Source organism: Patella vulgata, unplaced genomic scaffold, assembly GCF_932274485.2.
Source record: "Patella vulgata unplaced genomic scaffold, xgPatVulg1.2 scaffold_55, whole genome shotgun sequence".
NCBI lineage: Eukaryota > Metazoa > Mollusca > Gastropoda > Patellidae > Patella > Patella vulgata.
The window spans coordinates 10,295-28,777 of record NW_026606046.1 but is presented as its reverse complement, the minus strand read 5'-3'; the positions used below and the strand labels follow the sequence as shown (position 1 = coordinate 28,777).

General features: G+C 35.0%; 1 protein-coding gene and 1 long non-coding RNA gene across 3 annotated transcripts; one reads left to right on the top strand and one right to left on the bottom strand.

The window, feature by feature from the left end:
- Nucleotides 1-2,324: 2,324 nt before the first annotated feature.
- On the bottom strand, nt 2,325-15,273 carry LOC130014393 (GTPase IMAP family member 4-like). Of its 2 annotated transcripts, XR_008789391.1 has the most exons (3): nt 15,144-15,273; nt 5,633-6,779; nt 2,325-3,690 (listed from the first exon to the last, which is right to left on the bottom strand). XR_008789391.1 is itself a non-coding variant. In XM_056103522.1 (2 exons), exons 1-2 carry the CDS (start codon nt 15,151-15,153, stop codon nt 5,872-5,874), a joined length of 918 nt encoding a protein of 305 aa, XP_055959497.1. In that variant the 5' UTR covers nt 15,154-15,273; the 3' UTR covers nt 5,582-5,871. The 2 variants fall into 2 exon arrangements, 1 of the variants encoding a protein (XP_055959497.1); XM_056103522.1 differs by lacking the exon at nt 2,325-3,690 and having other exon boundaries at nt 5,582-6,779.
- A 159-nt stretch (nt 15,274-15,432) lies between these two features.
- Nucleotides 15,433-17,961, top strand: LOC130014392 (uncharacterized). Its single transcript, XR_008789390.1, has 3 exons — nt 15,433-15,509; nt 15,906-15,941; nt 17,926-17,961. It is a non-coding gene; the product is annotated as an uncharacterized LOC130014392 (long non-coding RNA).
- The last annotated feature ends 522 nt before the right edge of the window (nt 17,962-18,483 follow it).

Here is an 18,483-nt window from a genome sequence, read left to right as displayed (position 1 = left end):
CATCGGCCAAATCACTGGGCACCACAGCCCCCGCTTGCAGTAATGTTCTTATACATTCTGTAATTGTCAGTTGCAATCGTTTAACTATAATATAGGCAGTGATAATGTTTTGTAAACTTTGAAATAAAGTGATGGTTTTCTATAATATGACACACAGCCTGGTGGCAATTCTAATTATTACCCACTAGCAGAATACCCGGCTTCGCTCGGGGTCTAAATTCACACTGGGCCCAAATTTGATGGGCTAAAACATTCGCGGGGTTATCCTGATTAATTTGATACCACATGCGTGGGGTGGAGCATGGCGAAGAAGCGTGATGGGCGAACACACACACACACACACACATCTTTGATCTTTTATAGATTACTGAATTAGTTCGTATCTGGTCTCGTCTCTTGACTTTTTTGAGTATATCTAATTCTTCTCCCCATCATCATCATCATTTAATTCCGTCATCTTCGCCTCATCGTCATCATTATCATATTCATCATCTAGTTACGTCATCATTATTATCACCATCATATTCATCATGTATTCCCGCCATCATTATCATCACGTATTTCCGTCATCTTCACCTCATCATTATCATCATCGTTCTTCTTCTTTCCCACCATCATTAGCCCAGTCGGAGCGGAACAGTAGGCCGATATACCTCATTTCATTTCTTTTTCGTCTTCTGATGTTGTTGATGCCCTCAATTCGTCTTGGTCTTCTTTAAAAATTTCTTTTAATTTCTTATCTATTAGATAGTATTCATAGTTATAAATATCATTATCACTTATATCCACGAAACCATGATGTACCTGAACCCTTCTCCTCCCTATGGCACACTAGAATAACACACATCCAATTTCATCAATATAATTATCACGGAAATAGCTTTGCGGTATGCAATCAACGAGAAGGACTTGAGTTTTTAGCTTTGAGGGAATGCCCAACTGTTCAACCCTTTTTTTACATCAAGTCCAATATGTTGCCTAATAATTCTGACACAATTGTCCTTCAAAGATAAATTCAAACAGAACAAATTGAATTTCTTCTGGTTTGGTGAATGTACATGATGTTCAACCGTCGCACCGGAATCCTCCGTTTCAAAATTAATGGTGGAAACAATTTCTGCTGCCGGTGCCCCGCTTCGATAATTTAATTGTCTAAGATTATGCCGCGCTTCACCATCTAACATATCCAACGTTAGATCATTGTAGTAATTAGTTGCAGTGGACTTTAACTTTTGAAGGCAACAATTTTCTGCAACTAACAACCGTATTACGCAAATTGAATCAGCGTGTTACCATTGGTCCCTGGTAAATTTATCAATGTGTGACCACCTTGAATTATAAACAGTCTAACTCATTTTCTTCCGCAACCAACATCAATAAATTGTAAGGCTGTTAGATAATGTATCTTTGACAGCCTGACAGGGTCATTAGATAGCGTTGTTATTAGATAGACCGGAAGTTATATCACTTATGAAGCATGATATCGGATGTTAGAAAAACATATATAATATCATAAATTATTAACTGTAGATTAAGGTCAAGTGTTTTTCTTTATTGGCTATATTAATTATTTCAATCAATTTAGTAACTAGTGTGTAAGTCAAAATGTAGAAACTGGCAGAAGTTAATTCTGATGTAGATAACATCGATTAAAGCTGTCATTTGCGTCTTATTTAGCTTAATTAAAGATACATTATGTAAGATTTAGTTAAAGAGCTGGTCTTTCTTGCTATAATAGTTCAAAAATAGTTTCTGCAAAATACTTTATTCTGAGCGAAGATATTTGCCTTTGAGGATTTTACAAGATGTGTGCAACGTTTCTAACCACCGTACTGGTTGTTAGAAACTTATAGCCCCGCTTAACCATTTTTTAAAAAATTTAAATGGCTGATCCGTTCTAATCGAACCCATCCGATATAATCAAGACTTGATTATGGTCTTGTCATGTTGATAAATATTTTGTTTTTCAATAGCAATCTCAGGTTGTTTTGGTGGTGTACATGAACACGTGATTCAATTCTTCTCCGGGAATACAGTTTCAAAGAATCATGTAATCTCGTGGAATATAGTTTACTGTGATATAATAATGATCTCAAAATCTTCAGTGAATAGGAAAATCTCGGGTAATATCTAAACTAAATATTTACCCGTCAAGGATCAATAAAGGTGTCAGTTTTTTTCTTTACCTTTACTAGTTTTCGCGAAGTATTTTTATGTATACATATTTATTTTTCATAAAAGAGACTGTATTTGGGCCAAATATATGAATAAGATAGACATTAGTCTATTGCGATAATTGTTGATAAATATCAAGCTATCCAAGTTATTTTATATATTTGTCTTTACATGTTTTGATTTGTTCCATTTATAGATTTAAATTATAATGTTGACTGGAAACCTTGTGTAGTCATACATGTGTATTCGCTTTAATAAGAGCTAAAAATACAACATTACAACAGGCCGCTGTTACATTGAAGTTGCTAAAACTCTTAACTCAATATCATCCAAAGTCTTTGACAATGAAACACGAATTATTTGTCAATTTAAATCATCATTGATGTTGTGATCTTACCGAGAAAATATGGGCATCTGATATCCAGTATTTAAGACAAAATAAACATTTTACCATTGATACACGAATCTTGTACAATGTGATATCCAGTATTTAAGACAAAATAAACATTTTACCATTGATACACGAATCGTGTACAATGTGTTTCAGCGCCATTTGTAACAAGGGGCGCGAGGAACGAGACTAGACAGATTCCACAATTCATGTCAAACAGTGACGCCATATTCTGGAGAACATGCCTAATAAATTTTATCGATGTAGACTGGAATAAACAGACGCTACAGATTGCCATTCGATTGAAACCTCTGGCGTATTTCGCCGAACATAACTGATTAGAAATTACAATAAAAGCAGAAACGATTGAATGTAAGTCAGTTTATATGCATTCATATTATATTCTTATATGCATTGCGAACCATTTGTGTCAATTTCTAGGTCCCAAATATTAGCGAGTTAGCTGGTTTAAAGATACTTTATGGGAGATTAGAGTAAAAGCTGACAGTTCTCACTATAATAGTTAAAATACATGTACTAGATAATGTAAAGGAAATGTGCTGAAGAGTTCAATCAAATTAATTCCACTCTGAACCGAGTATTAGTGATTGAACTTTAAGGCCTAGCCTCGATCATAATTACTAAAGTCAGTACGATAAACGACAGTCTCGATTATCCATTTTATAATCAAATCATGAATGAGCGTTGAGCAGCAACGGACAATTATTAGCTTTTTCCTGCCTATCGACTTCACTAAAGCATTAGATTCCATAGTACAAGGTGGATCAAAACATTGTACAGCAACAAAAAATGTGCGTTTATAAATCAAGGCTACGCTACAAACTATATCAACAATATAATGCGGCGTTAGACAGGGCGACCCAATGTCAACATATTTGTTGAATGTATTCATCAAAACGTTTTGTACATAATGGTAGTAATTCAAACTCATTTCAGTGTTATCTTTTAACCTTTCCAAAGTAAAATCTGAGTATATTATATCACTGACTGCTCTCGTCGGGCGCTTGTGCTGGCTATCCATGCAGTAACTTGTACGACGTGTGTTGCAATCCTTGGTGATCGTCGGCCGAAAGGCGGATTGAATGATGAAATTTTGAAAATATCTAAAAAAAAAACAAAAAACCATGGTTCATTGTATAGTTTTCTCGTTAAGACTTTTTAAATGAGGGGGGTTGGATGGCCGAATGGTTAGCATGTGCGTGCTGTATCATAAGGCCTGTCATTGAGTCAACTTACGTGGTTTCGAATCCCCGGTTGTACGTGACAAGGAGTAGGGTCGCCTGTCCAATCTCGTGGGTTTTCTCCGGGTCCTCCGGTTTCCTCCCACTGATAAAGACCCCTACGCGAAAGCAAATTTTTGAAATATAATTAAACCATATGTTTGTCCCGAAATGACCTAGTTTGTGTCGAGTGGACGTTAAACCCCATTTCTCTCTCTCTCTTTTTAAATGAGACGAGGTTTTGTTACGATTTTTAAGTGTGGTTTAATGGTCGAGAGCGAATTTTAAGTGTGGTTTAATGGTCGAGAGCGAATTTTAAGTGTGGTTTAATGGCCGAGAGCGAATTTTAAGTGTGGTTTAATGGTCGAGAGCGAATTTTAAGTGTGGTTTAATGGTCGAGAGCGAATTTTAAGTGTGGTTTAATGGTCGAGAGGGAATTTTAAGTGTGGTTTAATGGTCGAGAGCGAATTTCAAATGTGTTTTAATGGTCGAGAGCGAATTTTCAGTGTGGTTTAATGGTCGAGAGCGAAACATTATGTAATATATTGATAAGGATGACGTCACATCTGTATTTTAATTGTATATACATGCATCTTTTCATGTTTATATTTTAAATATTTCATATGCATTGTTATATTTATTTTTATTGTCGAGAACCCATTACCTGTGATACTTGTTTTTATTTATGCGTATGGATATAATTTAGCCCGTCTCATATTTTATCATATTTGACGCTATAATATCCCGGTTGGAGTTAGCGTGCCATAAAACACCATTTCATTTCTTTTCAAACAATGTCGGGATGATTTATATATGAATGGGAAGATAATATCTACCTTTAACAGATGTAATTTAATCTGATAATTATCATATAAGTATGACATGTGACGAATAAGTCCATTGTTACTGTAAAGGAATAATACGTGCATGTTTTACTGATTTTATTTCAGTATGTTTATTGTGCATGGAGGAAATTCCGTCTCCTAAAAATAATTGTATTCTAATTACAAACGCATCTACAGTCATTTCATCCACACACTTTTTATAAACAAGATCAAGTTTATACGTCATTATTTTTCAATAGCGATCTCAGGTTGTTTTGGTGATTCAATTCTTCCCCGGGAGTACATTTTCAAAGAATCGTGTAATACCGGGGAAAATAGTTTATTGTGACATATTAATGCGATCAAAATCGTCACTGAATAGGAAAATTCCATTACCATATCTTAATAAAATACTTCATCATCAAGAACCAATAAAGGTGTCAGTGTTCACGTGACTTGTTTACGTGACATATTTTTAATTATTCAAATTTATGTTTAATAAAAGATACTTTGTTTGCCAAGATACATGTATAAACTTGACATTAGTATATTCCAAGTTATTTTATATATTTGACTTTACAGTATTTGATTTGTTCCATTTATAGATTTAAATGTTAATGTTGATTTGTGCATCTGCTACCTGATAAGCTACATGATTTGTTCTTGAAACCTGATTAATTTGTTTTCAAATTAAGAATCTAATTTCACAGTTAGCTTATCCTAGACGCATCTGTCACCAACAAATAATCCCAATAAAATGACACCTAAATTTAAGTCGGTTTTCGAACCATAGTTTATGATTTTAAATTCATACTTAGATACTCCATATTATAGAAAAAGCACGGGCAAAGTTGTGGTTATATTGGAATAACTAGTAGTAGTTTAGGTAAATGGTTTAATTCTTCTATGAGATTAATTAAATGAATCAAGACAGAAAATAAATACAGACAAAAGATCAATAAACATTTTATATCTTTAAATGGAATTTAAAATAGACTAACTCTCATATCAGCACATTTCATTCCGTCATTGCGTTGAAATTTTTACAGCATAAATAAAATCCAAAGTATCTTACTAACCATGTTACAGCATTGAATAAACCAAGTATCTTACTAACCATGTACAGCATTGAATAAAACAAGTACGATCGTACTATGGACAAGGAACGACCTTGTTGTTGGATGAAATTCAAAAATCTAATTCACTAAATCGATGCAGAATTGTGCAAAGAAGACGCACGCTAATTTTCATTTCGACCGGGCTTTCTGAAGAGCATCGTCACCCCAAAACCAAGAATAAGAAGAACAACAAGAAAAGTAGCGGTATTGGTCCAACATGTAAAAATAGTTTTTGACACATATCCTACTGCCCGATAGAGATATCTACAGCATTTAAGAAACCAAGTTACAATATTTGGTCCTCGTTCAACACCTTGTCTCTTGTACTTTTTCGCTATCTCCCGTAATCGCAAATCCTTTATATCTTGAAACTCCTCGTCTTCCACCAGATTCGTTTGTCCTTTCCGCGCCTTCACAGCCTGGCTGTACATTTGTTGGGTGTAATGTTGATCGTTGTTAACCCGCATGGTTTGTTTCACTAGAGTCATTATGGTGTTAACATCTATTTCAAGTTCAGGGCCACGACCCCGAGTGTTGATTGCTGTAAAACGTCCGCCTGCTTCCGCTATAAGGTCTTTCAGTTCAGTTGGACTGTTCTGAACATGCTCGTTAATTAATAAACCAGCATAATTCAGCGAATCTTTACCGGTGAAAACGAAAATTGCGTATTTCATGATATCCTGCCCAAACCAATATTTGAGGTGTTTGATTGTGTCCATCTCTTCCTGTGTAAATCTATCAATCTTCAGGACTAACAGGAATGCGTGGGGACCTGGGTGCGAAAGCTCTATACATCGTGTAAGTTCGTCAAATGTGTCCATGGTAGACACTTTAGTATCAGCAATTCCAGGTGTATCAACAATAACTAGTTTGGTTCCATCCACAAGTTGAGTCGATCCACGTCGACATTCTGGTTTGGAGGTATTTGTGATCTGTAGCGGGGAGGATTTAAACTCTTTTCTCCAAAGTAAACTGTTTCCCAGTGAACTTTTGCCTGCACCTGTCTTTCCCAGTAACACCAGTCTTATATCTGAAGGATAAACATAAATAATAAATCCACAAAGGGTCAACAAAACAGTTACCCAAGGCCCTTCCTTATTCCAAAGTAAAAATTCTTTTAAGGAGCAGCAAGATTTAATGATCCTTTCTTTGACTATTTGGCTAGTTCTAGTTCACCTTACGATAGAAGCGGGAACTAAGTTTTGACATTTATCTTTTTCGTTTAACACCAAATGAATACATGTATATGATAATGAAGGGACTTCTGTGGAATTCAGGTGGTGCTTAAACATAGATTCGATACATTGATCAAGTTGCAATGGTACCTGAAACTAAAATTAGGAAAATCCCGTATTTCAGAGGATAAATCATCCGTATTGTTTTCTTTGGATAATTATAGATCAGTACTTTGATTGCTGGATGATTTATAAAAAACATGGATATCGGCCTCACTAATGTTTTATGCTATAATTGTTGAGCTTTAAGTGACCAAGCGGTTATATTCTGAGCCTTGCCTCGACAGCGAGAGTATTAGAATTTCAGTTACATGTAATCAAAAATGAACCTGGAGTCGTGATGGCAATCGTGACAGAATTAATTGATTTCTTCTGTTAAAATTAGAAACGTCTAAACGAAATGAATATGAAAGTCCGTCTATTTAAAATACCATTTGAAGATATAAAATATTGATTTATCTTTATTCTATTTATTTTCTGCATTAAATTCATTCAATATATAAGAATTAAACCCAATTCATTAAAATACTAATTGTTGCAATTTAATCACAACTTTTCTATAATATGATATTCAACAAATAAATTTAAAGATACATTATGGGAGATTAGATAAAGAGCCGGCAGTTTTCACTATAACAGTTAAAAACTAGATAATGTAAAGGGAATATGCTGAAAATTTTAGTCAAATTGATCCACTATCAACCGAGAATTTAGCGATTTAATTTTTGGTCTAGTCTCGATCATCATTACTAAAGTCGGTACGATAAAAAACATAGTCTCGATTATCCATTTTATGATTTAATCATGAATGAAAATTGAGCAGCAAATCGGATCCTAATCCAGTAAGAATCGCAGGCTAGCGATGACATCGAGAGTTGATTATGGTCTGGATAAGTTAATTAATGTCTAATTAATAATTTAGTTAATATTTCAGGCCTAAAGAAAGACATGCAATCGGCAGATTTAGCTCTTGCATAATGAATGTATGTTTAATGGACTTAATGATCAAACAATTGACCACTAGATATTACTCGGAGCAAAGAACCAACGTTTGCTGAACATTTTGAAATTGTTGGGTTATTTTACTTGTCACTTGTATCTTAAACTCTTTTAACTTAAAAACTGAATGGACTTAATGATCAAACAATTCACCACTAGATATTACTCGGAGCAAAGAACCAACGTTTGCTGAACATTTTGAAACTGTTGGGTTATTTTACTTGTCACTTGTATCTTAAACTCTTTTTAACTTAAAAACTGAATAGTCAGATTTTTCTGAATTGTTGCATACATTGTAATCTTAACATGTCCAACTAAACACCTTGCTGATCAGTTGTGATAGCCAAAGTTTCGGGTAATTAAGGGCAAGGTAAAGTGACACCATTTTGTCACAGCACCTGAAAAGATGAAAAATTTATTTCAAAAACCAGAACAGTGGTCCTTGGATACAAAAGTCTAAAATTACAGACCATTTTTTTACTACCACTGACCCTTTAAACAGATCTTGGGATCATTGAGGCGTAAATTTATGGTGAAAATATCGCAAAATGTCCAACAAACGCGGTTACACCTACAAGAATTATTTGAACTTTCTGACGTTACTTATCACATTCAACTATTGTCCCATGGTGTGTACAACAACCGTCGAGGCTCGCTTTTTCAATTAACCTCTCTCTATTTATGTAATGCGTATTTCATTACGTTAGGTACATACTCGCATGTGCTTTAGCCATTTTGTTATTTCGTCTCGCCTTTCTTCTCCAGCGACCCTCTGTTGACATATCACTGAAGCACGAAAAATCGTCAGGTTGATCGAACCTACTGACGGAATACAAATCGAGGGAAATGAATTATTTACATACCTATATATTTTTTTAAAACCCTAACCGTTGCAGTTTCTTTCTGATCACCCATTATATACAATTTGTAGTTCCGAACACAGCTCAAACGACCCTCACCCTTTACAGGCATTACTCCGCGTTCAATGAGTTTTTGGCTCAAGTTTATAATTTGCTGTAATAAGTGTCATATTATGTGGCATACTATTTGACACATATCAGTAAGATTATGTTGCTTGTAGTACAATTTGTTGGTGAAGTGTAACTTATAGAATTTAAATTGGCTTTGCCGGATTATTGCCAGTCGCTGCAGAACTTCTAGAAGTTGTCAGTCGGCCTCCAAATGTCAACAATTAAGAAATTTGGCAAAAACTATATTTCGTGAATATTTTGAGAGAAATGTTTTGTAAGGAGAAAATTTGAAAGGTAGTGTGGCATTATGTAGATCGGTGTCATTTGTGATCGGATAGCCGATCTCTGGAGATATGTTTTTTTTAGAAAGATGGGACGAACTGTCAAATAAGTTGGTACATGTGGTTTCGTCGTCAAGTGATCTCAAATTCGTTGAATAAATTTTATTTTCATATTGGTAAGTACACGCTGCATTCTTGCATTGCAACTTATGTTGGGTGGTATCAATTTGGAACAAAAATAGTTTTTAATTGCTTATCCTGTATTTTGTTTGGGACTACGGAACGCCAAAGGTAGCACATGCCAAAGACGACAGACTTCAATTTATTTGCCTTATCATTTGGGCTTTTTGAAATTAAAACTTTGCCAAAATGATGAAAATGCATTATTATTAACTTGAAAATTAATTGTTGGATATTTTCAATTTCTTCTAGTGATAAATTTAATGGGTTTATATATAAGTTAAAATTATCAAGTTTTAGCCTATATAGGCCTATATTATTAAATTATTTTTGTGTCTTACTTTATTTAAGACATGGTTTGTTGGGTTTTTCATTTTTGAAATTATTATATAATAATTATACTATTATAATTATGTGTCGTTTATTTAGGATTTGTTTCATATAAACTTTTCACTGATATACCTTGTAATTTTTATTCTTATTTTACAGAATTGGACAAGATAATCTACGCAGATTATGGTGGCCCTGTTGCTTTAAAGTTAAAGGAGGTAAATCGCTAATATTTGAGACCTAGAAATTGACACAAATGGGTAGCAACGCGTATAATAATGTAACTGATTTACATTCAATCGTTTCCGTTTTTACTCAAATTTCAATTCAATTATGTTCGGCGAAATATGTCAGTAGTCTCAATTAAATGACAATCACTAGCGTCTGGTTATTCCAGTCTACAATAATAGTATTTATTGTGCATACTCTCCAGATAAGAATATGGCATCACCGCTTAACATCACTTGGGGAATATGTCTAGCCTCGTTCTTCGAGTACCTTATTACAAAAGGTCCTGAAACGCATTATGGTACACAATACGTGTACCAATGGTAAAATGATTATTTTGTCTTAAATATAGGATATCAGAAGCCCACCTTTTCCCGGTAAGATCACAACATCAATGTTGATTTAAACTGACAAATAATTTCTATTTTCAAGGTGGAAGACTTTGGATGATATTGAGTTAGAGAATTGTGTAATTTGACAGATATACAGGCAAAACTATGATTGATATGGAATTTAAAGAAGCATTAAAAATTATGTGGCATTTATGATAAAAAAAACTTTAAAATGGTACGTATTGTCAATTTATATGAAAAAAACCCTCAAAAACATTAAACATTCCGAGTCAAATAAAATATGTGAATATGGTTAATGTATCTACAATGGTAGCTGTCTTTTTTTAAATCTAGCATACCAAAAGCAACCATTAAATACATGCCAATCAAAAACATGTCCTATCTAGACAGTTAAGTTACACTTTTGCAAAGTGACAAGTGTTGTGCATGGGCAGGGTATGCCCAAAATATTACTATTAATATTACACTAACCCTGTTGGCAAGTTTACAAATCTGTGTAGGCCTTCTAGAAGACAGAAACATTGTACATCTGTGAATGGATGTGATTCATGTATGTCAGCATCTAATTAGGGCTTAACTAGAACATCTAATATCACTTCCCATTGGAAAGTTTGCAAATAATGCTGAATATTTACACATATACATGTATATTGAGAATTTGTGTATGTGCTGGATTTAGAAAATGAATTGAAAAATACACCTTTACATTATTAATTTTTCAGAAATATAGGCCAGGAACTGAAATGTGATTTAGGATTTGTTGACTTTAATATAATAACAGGTGGGTATAACAAATTGTGCACATTAAACGTGTGCACATTTGATCACAAGGTCCGTCATTGAGTCCAGTGGCGTAGTTTCAGTTGTCCACTTGTATGTGACAGGCAGTAGGGTCGCCTGTCACGCCTCATGGTTCTTCTCCAGGTCCTTCCACTGCTAAAGACCCCTACACACTAGCGTATTATTGAAATAAATTTGAACCATGTGTTAGTCCCAAAATGACCTAGTTTGTGTCCATTATGGCATAACTATATACATGTAATAAGCCTTAGCAGACATACATACATGTACATTGTAATATAGCTCTGTATTCAAGTCATGAAAAATCCCTGCAAAAAGGCTGCTATTATTGTAATTAGATGTCATATCCGGAATATGAAGGCTATTTGTACAATGTGTACCTCATATCATAGGGGCAATATTGCTGTCCAATGTGCCACTAGTGGTACACCATACATCTGCAGTGAAAGTAGTGCATGAAACAAAATGGCTTTTTGTTTACAAAATATTTGAAAACTTTGAGATCCTATAACTAATTTTTGTTATTTTTTTTTCAGATTTCAAGTCTTGATGGTTGGAGTTTGATTATCCGAGCAACTTTTAGCCAGTTTAATTTTCCTGTGTTCTTTTTTATAAAGCTTGTAGCTGCGCAGTCCTGACTTAGGAATTTGCTTCATTATTTGGTAAATATTTTATTTCAAAGTCATTATTTTGGATTTCCATCCATTTTTTATTGTTCTGTATCATCTCAGGCACATGTAGATACCAACATATTTGCATCAAAGCTGGTGTAAATTCCTTTTTGAGAACCCCCCATTTCAGGTGTTGTGACAAAATGGTGTCACTTTACCTTGCCCTTAATACATCTACAAGAAATTAAAAAATCAATGACAATTATTATTTCCACAAAAAAGAAACACAGATAAAAGCGACTATTTAATAAATCAAGTGAATAGAAGACAGTGTATTTGAATGGTGTTTAAAATAGACACCTTCTCGTATATCAGCACGTAGCATCTCTTCCTCTCATACATGTCCGGTAATTCAAATCTTTACAGTAGAATAAAGGAGCACAATGACTTAGCTGACAACGTTATCTCCGAATGCAACGAATATGTTGTCAATAATGGATACCCCAATTCTTACGACTGCATTGAAAACGAAATGAAATGGGGTTTAACGTGCTAATTTTCTGTAACGACTTGGCTAATTAAGACGGACGACTGAATTTCGGGTAAGGAGTGTTATCTCACGTACACTATTACTACAACCAGAACAATAAAGAATGCTTACATGTAATTACCAAGACAACTCACTCAGAAGATCAAAAACAAAACTTGTCTTGTGATTACAGTGCGCATGTACGGGGAAGAAACATTTGTACATTTTAAAAAGTCAATTTATATCTTTTAATTCAGTAAAGTTTTGTAACAGCTCAGCTTCAAATTGTCGACTTTTTAAAATTTTAAATGTTGATTTGCTTTATAGGGTGGCACTTTGAAAATTCACATCTACAGATAACGTCGGTGTTGAGATATATATGATTTCGTAATTCTCCTTTATAGTAATTTTTAAAATATTGTCGTATGTTGATAAGCACATGTACATGTCTTGTTTCCAACAACAAAACACTTGAAGTTTCGATGTCGTTATTGAACATAAATCTAAAAAGAAGAGTTCACACTATATAAGATTCACTAGAGGTTTACATACAAATTCCGGAATGAACGAAACAAAATTACAGAATGGAACGAATTTACAAACTATTCAGTTCTTAACATATGTAGCTTGTATTTATTGTGAGTTACAGTGTCGAATAAATTTGGTTCACGGTTCAATTGCTCTATCTTCTATATTACTGTTGTTACGATATGAGATGGCTAAGCTAGTGTGTTCTAATTATGAAATCACTAGAGCTTAACTTCAGCTCTTTTCGGTATTTTTTATTCATACAGTTTGCATATTGTATTACACGACAGTTTATGTAACGTAATCTCTGTGGAAAACACATAATCGAACAATTCGACATGATATTTGACGTGATGAGTTGTCAACACGTGTTTGCTCCATATCGTTTTCAAACAGATTGAAAGGGGGGGGGGGATTATGTACCTTACCGAAGATCTGTCACCGCAATAACAACACATTTAGATCATGGCTATATTTTTGTATGTTTGGTAACATTTGTGGAAAACAAAACCACCACGTTCCAACATTTCAAATTATTTTTCTGAAATGAAATGAAAAGAAATGAAACTAGAACTCCGAAGGAGTACTGGCGAGTTTCGGTTTCGCCAGGTCACGCCTTGTCGCGTCAACAATCAAGTTACACCATGACCTTTTGGATATAGTAACATCCAATACCTATTAAAGTGGAAAACCTGTCATTTTAACTGGAAGTTATACTTCAAGACCAAACATTTTGATATTAGTTGTAAGTAGACATCAGGGTCATCATATATGCAAAGGTCAAGAGTCATTGAACGGCTAGCTCACCAGATAGTAGGTCAAAAAATTTCAACGTTAAACCGGAAGTAAACCAAGTCTAAAATCAAAAATCGGCTCACTAAGAATCATTGCCATGGAATAGGTTTTATACAAAAAATAGTTAAACCGGAAGTAAACCAAGTTTAAATTCAAAAATCGGCTCTCTAAGAATTATTGCCATGGAATAGGTTCTATACAAAAAATAGTTTTCGAAAATCTGAATTATAATGGCGGCAGAATGTCGATTAAAAGGTTTTTGTAAATCCAGAATAGTGGCCAAACGGTTGAAAATTTTATCGAACAAGGTCTCTGAAAATGATAGATAATATCTGGGGCTAACACCACCATATGTCATTTTAGCTATTGTTAACATGGAGAGAACTATTCATGTTCAGGAAAAATCGGAAGTTTCCGAAGTCGTCACAAAATTGTTTAATATGCCATTTTGAAGGCACCGTGGTTTTCCTTATTCCTACTAAGTGTCAACTTGATACCTCAAATAGTGACAGAGATAAGCCATCTTGAATTTCGAAAAATGTTGAAGAAAACTTTCGTAAATTTTTGATGCTAAAACTAATTGAGCGAACTTCCCAATTTCGAAAACCGCCATTCAGAGTCCATATGTGATTCGCCGAAAGAAACCAAAAATGAAAACCCGACGAAGATCCGTTGAGAAAAAAAGGAGATTTGGGCAATCTGAAATTATCTACGTCGGCAGAATTTCTGCACCATATACAGTTTTGACTGCAAACTCAGACTACCCCCCCCCCCCCAAAATAAACAATTTAATAAAAAACACTTAAGTAAACAATACGTGTTTCGACCGGAGGTCCGAAACATAATGAGGTTTACCATCCTACTGTGCTATGAGGGAAAGTTTGCCCGGGCAGTGGTACTATGACCTACTCTTTTATCGAATTCCCACTGCCATAGGATCTTTTACGTGCACGCCAATGTATACACGGATCCCATCCGAACGACTAGACAGCTATCCTTGTCAAGCCCTCCGTCCTGCATCACTGACAAGGGGAAACCACGCCAGAAAATCTGAATGAACTTTCCCGGCCAATGCAGGGATCGAACACCCGACCTCCAGGCTAGCGAGCCAGAGTCTTACCCACTTAGCCACGTGATCCCCCTGCAGGGATCGAACACGCAACCACCAGGCTAGCGAGCCAAAATGAAATGAAATGAAATGGGGTTTAACGTCCTACTGTTCTGCTCCTAACCTGCTCCTATCAGTGTGCTATGAGGGACATTTTGCCCGGGTAGCGGCGCTACGACCTACTCTTATATCGAATTCCAACTGCCAAGGGATCTTTTACGTGCACGCCAATGTGTACACGGGACCTCGGTTTTCCGTCCCATCCGAAGGCTAGCGAGCCAGCGTCTTACATTTCGATTATGACTTTGAGTTATGTGTGATTATTGAATAGAGAGAATTGAACTAATTATTTGCCCATAAGTACCACATGGTTATCCTAGATAATATTAGTTGGTTTAATTTGACGTAAATAAATATGGCCTGAATTTTAAAAGTAAATTCTTACCGGAATTCATGGTGTATTTCTGTCAATGAAGATTGGTAAAAGACTTGACAATAATAATTGACGCGGCTAGTGTAGAAAGCATAACACGTCTCCTCCGACCAACGGGTTATTCCTAGAATTATAAAGATTGCATTTATAGGCGGAGCTAAACGATGCAGGTTCAATGTAATTTCAAGTGAGCGTATCTGATTGGCGGCTTTTGTAGGAGGAGCATACATACCTGTTGACGTCAGTGTGCTGACTCAGTGTAGATATATATATATATATATATATATATATATATATATAGTGCAGCTGAGTAAGAAATCCTGACAGTAACACTGATATTCGGTGAACATTAATGATTAAGAATATAGACTATTAACGGTAAGTATCTTTGAAAGTTGTCATAGGGCATTTTGTGTAACTACATCTGTACAAAAGGACGTAGAATTATAGACTAGCTTTCATAGTCTATCTAAATTATCCCATTACCGTTTCGAGGATCTTTTTATCTTTAAACTAATCCAAGAAAATTATTTTCGTAAAATGACAATTTTGATATAATTAGAAAGGTAATACAAAGTAGATTAACATGAAAACAATATGATATTTCATGGTGATAACTAGGTTCTTACTGTCGTGCTAATTTGCATCTGTACAAACTGGAAGGTAGAATGATTTAATACATTTTTGTTTAATTCGACTCACACAACACTTATAGCCCGACTGATAATAACTTTTTTTTATCCAATTTAGAAATATATAAACTTTTATTTTCAGTTTTACGGATGACGATGGCTACAGGAGACCATACAGGTAGGTTAATTTATATTATATATTATATATCAATAGGTGCATGAAGTTGAAACCGTAGTAGTTATTAAGATGCATTATTCACGAACTACATCTGCCTATAATAGGTGTTAGTTTAGACCTTAAATGCCATATGAATTATTAGACATTTATTAACATGATAAGAGGCCCTACTGACCACTCGGACGTTTTACCAAAAAAACGGAAAAGTCAGAAAATAAATCCGAGGTTTAGGCTCGTGCCGAATACTCGGAACGAATAATTCCGAAATATTCGACTTGTCGTTTCAAACATCTTTGTGGGATATGAGGAGTATTAACATTTATAGGTGTATTGATTTATATAATTAAGTTTGCTTTTGAATTGGCTTTTGTTGCCGTGGAGTTACATGATAAATAATTATAGTCGTATTGATCTAGATTTTTAAAAAGTTGTCTATTCAAAGCAGGAGATATAAAAGTCCATCTATAAATAAAATATAATTCAGAAAAGGCCTCTTTTTTAAGGGCGGCGTATTGTTATAAAGTCGACTTTGCTTTTTTACTCCATAGATTAGCATTGCATTTTTATTCCTTATACCGTAAAGGCCCATTTCATATTTCATTCTCTTCATTTTGAAAAGTACCATATCAGTCAACGCAGGAATGTGGAGATATATTGCAGTGTTAGCGATGCTCTTGTTAGAATTAGTTGGTCTGTAAAAAGTACCGATTAGAAATTTGTTTTTATTAATGTTTGTCTCAATCCAGATGCCTTTTCCCTGTCCTTTCGTATGATGCATTGAAAATGTGGTATAGACAGTGATTTAGAGTTTTCGTATTTTGGTAAATACTCATATCTTAAACGCAGATGGGGAACCGGAATTATTTTTCCGAGTTTGCGGCACAGGACGAAAAGTCGGATTTTTTAACGGGTTTCCCAAGTTTCGGTAAAACGTCGAGTCAAACTAAACTTCGGAGCTGTTAAAGCTGGGAAAAAATTTCCGAGATGCCCTTTTCTTTAGCTATTTCTTTGTAACTATTATAGCGAGAACTGTCAGCTCTTTAAAATCGATATTCTTAAAACAGTCCAGAATAAAGAAATTTGACTGACATTTTAAAAAAAGGTTAAAAATTCTAAACGAAAGTACTGTTGTTTAAGTGTCTACATGTTTCGCCTGGGCATTTAATAACTATGAACTGATATCATGGAATAAATAATGCAATAAAATAATAATAATAATAAAGTAGTGACTGTGCCGAACTATACGTGGTTTACACTAGCAAGGGAAAATCCATCTAGGTGAGCCCCTTGACATCTACGGTAAAGGCGAGTTCAAGATATACCCAATATTTTACGGTGCCGTATTCAGATCCCATGAAAACGGGTCTGAAACAACAATATTGTATTGAAAAATCTAATTACAAAGGTTATACAATGCATATCAACACGATAAAATTATCAATTGACCACTCCAACTACACTCCTCTCTCAAATCCTATATTCCATTCACTCAAAATGTTCCTTATGTCGTACTATGATAGTAAATATTTACCATTTAGAACCCGAAACGACATTGCCAAGATTTGTACGAATTTTGTAGGAAGATACAAAATGTAACGTTCTCTCATATTCTTGCAAAATTTACCATATTAAGTATAGCTAATTTACATATCTACAATGGGAGCTGGGGTGGGTGGTCGAAAGGTTAGCGCGTGCGCGATGTATCATAAGGCCCAGCATTGCGTCCACTGGCGTGGTTTCTATTCCCCGTTTGTACGTGACATGAGTAGGGAAGCTTGTTCAGTCCCGTGGGTTTTTTCCTGGTCCACTGCTAAAGACCCCTACGCACAAGCAAATAGTAGAAATAAAGTTGACCCATGTGTCAATCCCGAAATGACCACACATATATCTGCATTCGGCTCAGCCAACACTTGTACCCCGACACGTATTCGCATCCAATAACTATTATTATTCAATTAAAAAATATATAAACTTTTGTTTTCAGTGTCACTGAAGGCGATGCCAACCAAAGAACGTAATGGTAGGTTGACTAATATATTTATATATTGTATGAAGTTGAAACCTTAGTGAAAGACCTGTACAAAATCGATGGTTTCCGTTTATTTTTCTATAGTGACCCCTTCGAGGTGTGCACACTTTTGCCAACGATGTTACAAGACCTGGATGTCGACCAGGAATAAATTTTCTTCAGCCACCCTATAAAAGGTCGTTCACATCTGCGATATCACCTCGGTGGAAGCGGACGTAAAATACAACAAATTGACACATGACGTGACGTCATCATTACTAGCAAATGGCGATCGGCTAGTTCTTTTTAATTGTTGGGAACACGTCTCATCTATGGTTACAAATCTGGCCAAAATATTATCAGGATCAAGTGCCTTGGCATCAATCTTGCAGAAATATTTGACAAGACTCTTTCTGCCACGCTTAAATTCCGCAGTCCACTTCTTTACTGTGGGAGGGACATCAACCCGTAAAGTAGATATTGATATTGTATATTACACTATATTGTATAGTGTAAAAGTGTTGTTTCTTTGGT